The sequence below is a fragment of the Mus pahari genome, chromosome 21, assembly GCF_900095145.1.
Source record: "Mus pahari chromosome 21, PAHARI_EIJ_v1.1, whole genome shotgun sequence".
In the NCBI taxonomy this organism is placed as follows: domain Eukaryota; kingdom Metazoa; phylum Chordata; class Mammalia; order Rodentia; family Muridae; genus Mus; species Mus pahari.
The window spans coordinates 25,598,636-25,607,521 of NC_034610.1; the positions used below are offsets into that span (position 1 = coordinate 25,598,636).

The 8,886-nt window shown below is 45.2% G+C and overlaps 1 protein-coding gene across 1 annotated transcript in view; it reads left to right on the plus strand.

Moving 5' to 3' along the window:
- The first annotated feature begins 4,584 nt into the window (after positions 1-4,584).
- Dnah8 (dynein axonemal heavy chain 8) overlaps positions 4,585-8,886 on the plus strand; it is a 231,087-nt gene continuing 226,785 nt past the window's right edge. The window contains exons 1-4 of the mRNA XM_021221842.1: positions 4,585-5,058; positions 5,167-5,301; positions 6,710-6,794; positions 8,492-8,643. Coding sequence (XP_021077501.1) covers positions 4,585-5,058; positions 5,167-5,301; positions 6,710-6,794; positions 8,492-8,643 — 846 coding nt within the window. The remainder of the gene's footprint in view (positions 5,059-5,166; positions 5,302-6,709; positions 6,795-8,491; positions 8,644-8,886) is intronic.

Sequence of the window (8,886 nt, forward strand, 5' to 3'; positions counted from 1 at the left end):
CCTGGAACTCACTTTGTAGACCAGGCTGGCCTCGAACTCAGAAATTTGCCTGCCTCTGCCTCCCGAGTGCTGGGATTAAAGGCATGCGCCACCACACCCGGCTGGTATACTGGCTCTTCACACCACACCCCCTACCCTGAACTTCTCCCCCTCAAAGGGCTTGCCTTCCCTCAGCTTCTCTTTCCTGCCATCTTAGCTATGTTCCTCATAGACCCCTCTTGGGCCCCTCTCCTTTGTCTTCCTCTAGGTCTTTGTGTTTCTCTCTTGCCCCCCCTCCTCCCTCCCCTCCCCCACCCCACTCAGTCTACTGGCCATCTTTAGTCTACTACTTTCTCCCCCAGCTCTGGACTCTTCCCGTTGCCTCTGGCGGGGCTGTCCTTCATATTTATAATAAAAACCTTCTTTTCAACCATACCTCGGAGCAGTCATGCTCTGACAAGAGCCACAGCACCCGAACACGCGGAAGATTCACAAACACCGGGAAAGAACCAATGTATTCACAGTTGGGAAATGGGTACCAGAGAAAACAGTGGGATGTTATTGACTAAGTGTGCAGCCTGCTCTTCCAAATTATAGGGCCTTTCTATTTCCTATTACTTCTGAAAATGACCAGAAGGTAATGTTATAGTTCTCTGAACTTCCAAATTTGAATTGAGAGTGGGGATTGGGTGTGATTATGTGGCAAAAGGTGAACATTTTCCTATTTGTGCTGTTATGTTTTTCTTTTCTCTCTCTCTCTCTCTCTCTCCCTCCCTCTCCCTGCCCACCTCTTTTTTCTTTTTCCTGGACTCAGTGTGTAGACCAGGCTGGCATCGAACTCATGGACATCCACCTGCCTCTTCCTCCTGAGTGCTGGGGTGAAAGGCTGTGCCACTACTCCAGGCTATGCTATATTCCTGAGGTCAGTAGAGTGTGAATGCTTGAGATAAGCTCTTAGAGAATTTTAGGTCCAATTTTTTTTTTCTTCAAGATTTATTTTGTTATTTCATGTATGTGAGCACACTGTTGCTGTCTTCAGACACACCAGAAGAGGGCATGGGATTCCCATTACAGATGGTTGTGAGCCACCATGTGGTTGCTGGGAATTGAACTCAGGACCTCTGGAAGAGCAGTCAGTGCTCTTAACCGCTGAGTCATTTCTCCACGCCTTAGATCCAAATTTTTAATTTAAGCTTTAATTATTTTATTTGCTGTGGGGCATTAAACCTTGGGCCTTGCATACACAGTTCACCACAAATATATTATCATCAGCATTTTAATAAATTTTAATTTTTTTGTTGCACTGTGTGTGTGTGTGTGCCTGCGAGTGACACGGCACCTGCATAGGGCTCAGAGGACCACTCTCAGGGTTCAGGTCTCTTGCTTTACTATGTAGATCCCAGAGGTCAGACTCAGGTGCTCAGGCTTCCTGGCAAATCTTCTTTTCCAGATGAGCTTTCTTGCCAGTCTTAGACCTTACATTTTAAGTCCTACGAAATGTGGAGAAAAAATAAGAACACACATTCCATACTATAGTGTGTAACATACACATAACACAAGTAATAGCATGTATACACTGTTTAAAAGCACACAGGAGCCGGGCGTGGTGGCGCACACCTTTAATCCCAGTACTTGGGAGGCAGAGGCAGGCGGATTTCTGAGTTCAAGGCCAGCCTGGTCTACAGAGTGAGTTCCAGGACAGCCAGGGCTACACAGAGAAACCCTGTCTCAAAAAAACCAAAAAAAAAAAAAAAGCCCACAGGAAGACATAATACTGAAAAATAAGCCTCTCTATAGTCCCCTTCACTCAAAGTGACAATTGCTAGTAATTAATTTTGTTTCCTCTTTAAACAGCTTATCATTGCATTTTAAAACTGAACAAGCATCACAGAAGTGCAGTTTGATGCAGTTTTATACATGCAAAATACATTTGTTTCATCACAGTGAAAAGCTGCTAAGAAAAAAATTTGCCAGTGGCGCATTTATTTATTTTTAATTTAATTCGATTTATCTTTTAATATTTATTTATTTATTTATTGTAACAGGGTCTCACTACATAGCTCTGACTATCCTAAAATTCACTCTGTAGACAAGGCTGCACTGGAACTCACAGAGATCCCCCTGCCTCTGCCTCATTAGTGCTGGGATTAAAGGTGGGTACCACCATGGCCAACCTAATGAGAACATTATTTATTTATGCATTTCTTTTTTTTTTAAAGATTTAATTATTATTATACATAAGTACACTGTAGCTGACTTCAGACGAACCAGAAGAGGGCACCAGATCTCATTATGGGTGGTTGTGAGTCACCATGTGGTTGCTGGGATTTGAACTCAGGACCTTTGGAAGAGCAGTCAGTGCTCTTACCCGCTGAGCCATCTCTCCAGCCCCTATTCATGTATTTCTTTTTTAAAGATTTACTTATTTTATGTATGTGAGTACACTGTAGTTGTACAGATGGTTGTGAGCCTTCATGTGGTTGTCAGGAATTGAATTTTAGGGCCTCTGTTCACTCAGGTCGGCCCTGCACCCTGTAGCTGACTTCAGACACTCCATAAGAGGACGTCAGATCTCATTACAGATGGTTGTGAGCCACCATGTGGTGTTGCTGGGATTTGAACTCAGGACCTTCGGAAGCAGTCAGTGCTCTTACACTCTAAGCCATCTTGCCAGCCCTATTTATGTATTTTTTTACTTGTTTGTTTATTTTATACATTCACACACAAATATATAAAACACATAGTAAATTCATTTGTATTTACTGAGGTTATTTTTTCTTCCCCTTTTCAATTACACAACCTAATAAAAGTTTCAGTACAGTTTTGAGATTTATATATTTGTGTGTGTGTGTGTGTATGTGTGTGTGTGTGTGTGTGTGTATGTGTGTGAGTCTCTCATATGTGTGTGTGTGTGTGTGTGTGTGTGAGAGAGAGAGAGAGAGAGAGAGAGAGAGAGAGAGAGAGAGAGACTCTTCAAGTGCTTGTGGAGTCCAGAAGGCGATTCTGGATCCCCTGCAACCAGAGTTACAAGTAGTTGTTAGCCACCACGTGCATGCTGAGTGAACCTCAATTCTCTGTAAGCACAGTCAATGCTCTTAACCACGAACCCATCTCTCCAACACCCAGGCATGAATTTGAAGTAGCAAAGTGGAATGATCTAAGTTTGGAAGGATCCCTACACGGACTGGAGAGTTGGCTCAGTGGTTAGAGCACTGGCTCCTCTTGAGGAGGACTAAGGTTTGATTCCCAGCACTCACACTCATGGCTGCCTGCAGTGCTCCAGTCCCAGGGATCTGTAGTCCTCTTCTGAGATCTGCAGGTACCAGGGATGCGTGTGATGAACAAATATACCTGTAAGTCAGAACACGGATGCACATACAAATAACAAAATAAATCTAGAATAAGATTAAGTAATTAATTAGAAAAGAAAGATCACTGTTGTCTACTCAAGTCTCTGGGAAAGACCCGTGACAGGTCTGGATGCTTATTTTTTTAAAATTAGATTTCAAATGCTATCCCGAAAGTTCCCTATACCCTCCCCGGCCCTGCTCCCCTACCCACCCACTCCCACTACTTACTTGGCCCTGGCCTTCCCCTGTACTGGGGCATATAAAGTTTGCAAGACCAAGGGGCCTCTCTTCCCAATGATGGCGGACTGCCCATCTTCTGCTATATATGCAGCTGGAGACACGAGCTCTGGGGGTACTGGTTAGTTCATATTGTTGTTCCACCTATAGGGTTGCAGACCCCTTCAGCTCCTCAGTATCTGAGGGTTACCTTGACCTCTGAATCCACCCTTGTCTACATCCCAAATGATGAGATTACAGGCCACTACCACTGCCTTATGGCTTATTTAATTTTTAAAACCACTATACAAAGCAGCAGGATTCATTACAGCATTTTCTTGACCCAATTCTGAAGATGGTATAGTTTTCTAGTACCAAAGCAAAATCAAGTGAGTGCTTAGCCTTGGAAAAAAGAAAACAAAACAAATGTATGTGTCTGTTGTCACCTTTAAAAATCCTCCTCTTTAGGCCTGTAACCTTAACTTGTGCAGATACTGTGGTAAAGAAGTAGATGATTTTATTGTTAACTGTCTAGCTTTAAGGAGGATGTCCTAGTTGATAAACCCCATGATCAAAAGCGACTTGAGGAAGAAGGGCTTCTTTCATATTTTCAGATCACAGTTCACCACTGAGAGAAGTCAGGGCAGGATCTCACACAACAGCTCTGGTAGAGACCATGAATGAAAGCTGCTTACCGACAGCAGTCTTATCTGTTCCTAGTCTTAGGATGTACTACCTTTCTATACAGCCCTGGCCCAGCAGCCCAGGGATGGTAGCACCCACAGTGAGCCCTCTACTATCAATCAACAACCAGGAAACTGTTCTACAAACATACCCACAGGCCAATCTGATATAGATAACTCCTCAGTCGAGAGCCCATCTACCCAAAGTGTGTCAAGCTAATGACTAAGATAAGGCATCACTGGGAGAAATAAAGGCACCCAATGGTCAAGTTATTTTCACACTTCTTAAGGAAAATGCTTTCTAATTCTAGATTTCGACGTTGAAGCTCTTCTGCTGAAGGAAACTACCTTGAGAAATGGAGTCTGAGGAAGGCAACTCAGAGCCACCTCCTCCGAGTGAAGAGGCTCCTCCTCCAGTGGAAGAGGAAGCCCCGCCCCCTCCCCCTCCAGAAGACACCGCCCCTCCCCCTCCCGAGGAGCAGGCCCCGCCCCCTGAGGGGGATGCTGCCCCGCCCCCCACAGGAGAGGACTTCCAACTCACTGTGGAAGGAGAAGCTCCGTACTCCGAGGATGCAGACCCCACGCTCCTGTCTGAGCAGGGTCCTGCTACTTCCGTGACTGACTATAGGAGTCTGATTCCCTCAGATGAGGAGATAACACCGCCGGAGGATGAGGAGTCTGGCCAGGCCAGGGTCCGGGCGAGGCTCACCCCTAGGCCTGCACAGTCGGTGCTGTCAGATGGGCTTTCCCAGTCTTCCAGGCGGCCCTCCAAGTTCCGCCGAAGTATGACTGGCATCCCAAACCTCCAGGAGACCCTCAAAGAGAAACAGGTTTGCAGCTGGTAGGGTTTGCCATGGGAAAGCCCCGAGACTTTCCATTGTTTGGAAAGACATTTCTCCATACTCCCATTTTTTAAAAAATATTTTCACTTCTTTTAGGCAAGATTTAGAGAAGCAAGGGAAAACCGAAAAATGAAAATTGATCCCTCGTATAAATACATATTTGAAATTCTAGGAGAAAAGCTGGGGTTGGACTTAGTAACTGTGGAAGAACTAATTTTGGATTGCCCGTCGGTAAGCTGAAGTCGTGCCCGTATTTGTTTTCCCCTTTGTTTTGGGGTGTGTACAAGTGTGTGTGTGTGTGTGTGTGTGTGTGCGTGCGCGCGCGCGCATGGACTGATGATGACTTCCTCTCCCACCCTCCACCCTGGAGATGTGTGTATTAAACCAGAGGCGCCATAGTGCACAATTAGCTGGAGACAGGCTGTGGTTTACCAGGTCACCGAAGTTCCCCACTAGAACATACCGTGTGGTCAAGGCTGGCTTTACAGAGGTGAGCTGTGAAGCCACACAGCCTCCTGGGTTTGGTTTCTTGATCTAATGCAGTTGTCTTGATAGAATTATTCTTCCCATGACTCTTCTTTTTCTATCTCCTTTTTCTCTTCCTTCTCTGCCTCTTTTCTTCTTTCCCTCTTCTTTCGATTTTTAGATCCTCTTCCTCCCTCTCTTCTGCCTCCTCCTCCGTCTTCCTTCTCATACCTCCTCCTCGATCATCTTTTGCTTCCTCTTCCTCCTCCTCCTCCTGTGGTAGGAGGGAATCTACCCCAGGACTTAATAAACATGCTAGACAACTACCTTATACCTGAGCCACCACCCTCCAGTTATCTTGAAGTTCTCATGCCCTTCATGTTCATTTTGCCCCAGCCATGCAGATTTTTCAGGCAGACTCCGCTACCAGCAACATTGTAACCTTAACAGTAAGAGAGTTCTCTTCTGACATTCTCAAGGTGTGTTATAATGTCCTCTCTTATCTCTGGCAACATCCCTTCCTACACTCCACCACACCCAGCTTGCCAGTTGGATTTTTGAGCTGGTGTTCCCGGTTTGGAGACTTTGTTGTGCTAGCACGAGAACATGTGTTTGTGGGTGCAGACTTTTTGTTTGTTTGTTTGTTTTTTGTTTTTCGAGACAGGGTTTCTCTGTGTATGTACCCCTGGCTGTTCTGGAACTCACTTTGTAGACCAGGCTGGCCTCGAACTCAGAAATCCACCTGCCTCTGCCTCCCAAGTGCTGGGATTAAAGGCGTGTGCTACCATGCCCAGCTGCAGACCTTTTGTATTACTGCTCTTCTGTTGCTGGGATAAAATACTGAGACCAAAAGCAAAGTTGAGGATAAAGGTTTCGTCTTGGTTTATAGCTCCTGAGGGAGAGAGTCTGTTAATGGTGAGAAGGGCATGCTGACAGGAGCTGGAAGTGCCTGGTCTCATTTTTATCCACCTACTGGAAGCAAAGAGAACAGGAAGTATGGCCAGGCTGGAAACTCCATTCATTTAACCTCCCCAAATAGCATCATCAACTGGGGACCCTTCAGGAAGGTCTTTGAGTCTCACTTTAGAAAGAGGACATTGGTGAGTGACACGGAGCAGCACAGGAGTCACTTCATTTCATTTTATTGATCCCCGTCTTCTCTTTCATTTAACAGCTGGATCCATTCACCCACTTTTTTGAAAAAGGCGGCTGTAAGACGCTGAAGTTTTTGTATCAGGAAGGAGAAGTGCCCGGTTTTGGTAAGGGTGTTCTATGAGGGGACCTCTGCTTGAAGTGAGCTGATTAATGTTGAAGTGCCGCCTCTTTTCCTTGCCACTTTCTCAAGGAAACTTGATCAGAAATCTATGTTTAAAAGCATTTTTTTTTGAGGGATTGGAGAAGTGGCTCATCATCTGTTAAAAGCACTTGCTGCTCTTGCAAGGGGACCCTGGTTCAAATCCCAGCACCCACGTGGTGGCTCACAACTATCTGTGAGTCCAGTCCCAGGGAGTCTGAGGCCTTCTTGTGCCATCCACTTGTGCCATCCACTTGTGCCATCCACTGGCACGGTATGCATGCCTAAACAGGCATACATGCCGCTCCAACACTCGCAGACATTAAAGCAAAATAAATCCTTAAAAACATTATCTTAAGAACACTCTGGGGGGCTGGAGAGATGGCTCAGCAGGTAAGAGCACCCGACTGCTCTTCCAAAGGTGCAGAGTTCAAATCCCAGCAACCACATGGTGGCTCACAACCATCCTTAACGAGATCTGACTCCCTCTTCTAGAGTGTCTGAAGACAGCTACAGTGTACTTACATATAATAAATAAATAAATCTTTAAAAAAAAAAAAAAGAGCACTGACTGCTCTTCCAGAGGTCCTGAGTTCAATTCCCAGCAACCACATGGTGGCTCACAACCATCCTTAACGAGATCTGACTCCCTCTTCTAGAGTGTCTGAAGACAGCTACAGTGTACTTACATATAATAAATAAATAAATCTTTAAAAAAAAAAAAAAGAGCACTGACTGCTCTTCCAGAGGTCCTGAGTTCAATTCCCAGCAACCACATGGTGGCTCACAACCACCTGTAATGGGGATCCCATGCCCTCTTCTGGTGTGTCTGAAAGCAGCTACAGTGTACTCATATACATAAAATAAATAAATAATTCTTAAAAAAAAAAAAAGAACACTCCAGGGTCATCAGGATGGCAAAGGCGTCAACTGCTAAGCCTGCTGGTGTCTGACCCACGTGGTGAGAGAACCAGCCCTTGCAGGTTGTCTTCTGACCTCCACATGCGTGGCGTGACACCTATGTGGGTAAGCACTCAATACATGGCAGTAAAAACCCCCTCTGTTTTGAGATTCAATAATTTCAGACATGGCTGTCATGTTTAGGAAGAGATAGCCGTGACACCGGCCTCTATCGGGAAATACTTTTCTGTTAGACTTTAATTGCTGTTTTCTGGAACAGGTGGACCGTTTGTCTGTATGTGTTCAGACGGCTAGAAGTAGGCACGGTGCCTCTCTGGAGCCCAGCAGTTGCTCCTTGTGGCCCTGACTTAATGTCTTGTGGCATCTGCAACATCTGGCTTTCCTATATTAGGCCTAAGATAATTATCACACAAACAGGTTACTATACGTTGTTTCAATAACTAGATACTTGGGTTGCCCATTTAGTCTTAGACTACTTGTAAAATACTGGTGTGTGTGTGTGTATGTGTGTGTGTGTGTGTGTGTGTGTGTGCTGGTGTGCATTCAGGTACATTTGCACACGTGTATATGGGGAACAACCTTAGGTGGTGTCCTCAGGAGTGCTACCCACCTCCTTAGGAACAGGGTCTTGCGTTGGCCTAGAGCTTGCTCTTAGGCTAGTTTGACTAGTCATGAAACAGTCACTTACTGGGTTGGGCCAGTTCTGTAAGTTTATGTTCAGTTCTTGATGTTTGTTTCCAGAATGTGGTCGGACAATTACGGGAGTCCCCAAAGGGGGGAAAATGATGAAGCTGTATGTAGACAATGCAGCTCCGGACAAGCTGAAAGAGCTGTGCTTATTTTTCGTCCGCTGTCGTAATGATGTTGCCATAAATTCCAAAACCATTTATGAGGTACGTTTTAAAACACAGGCAGCTTTTCACATCCCCCCCAGTCCCTTTTCTCGCCTTTCCTGTACGCCAGACTGACATGGGTTCCAAGAAAATGATGTATTTGTTTACTTAAAGAGACTAAGGTATTGACTATAGCGTCCTAGAGAAACTGACTTTGAAAGTTTATGTTTTGAAAGGAAACTTTGAAGGTTTATGTTTTTGAGACAGGATCTCATATAACCCAGGATGTCCTCAAGCTCAACA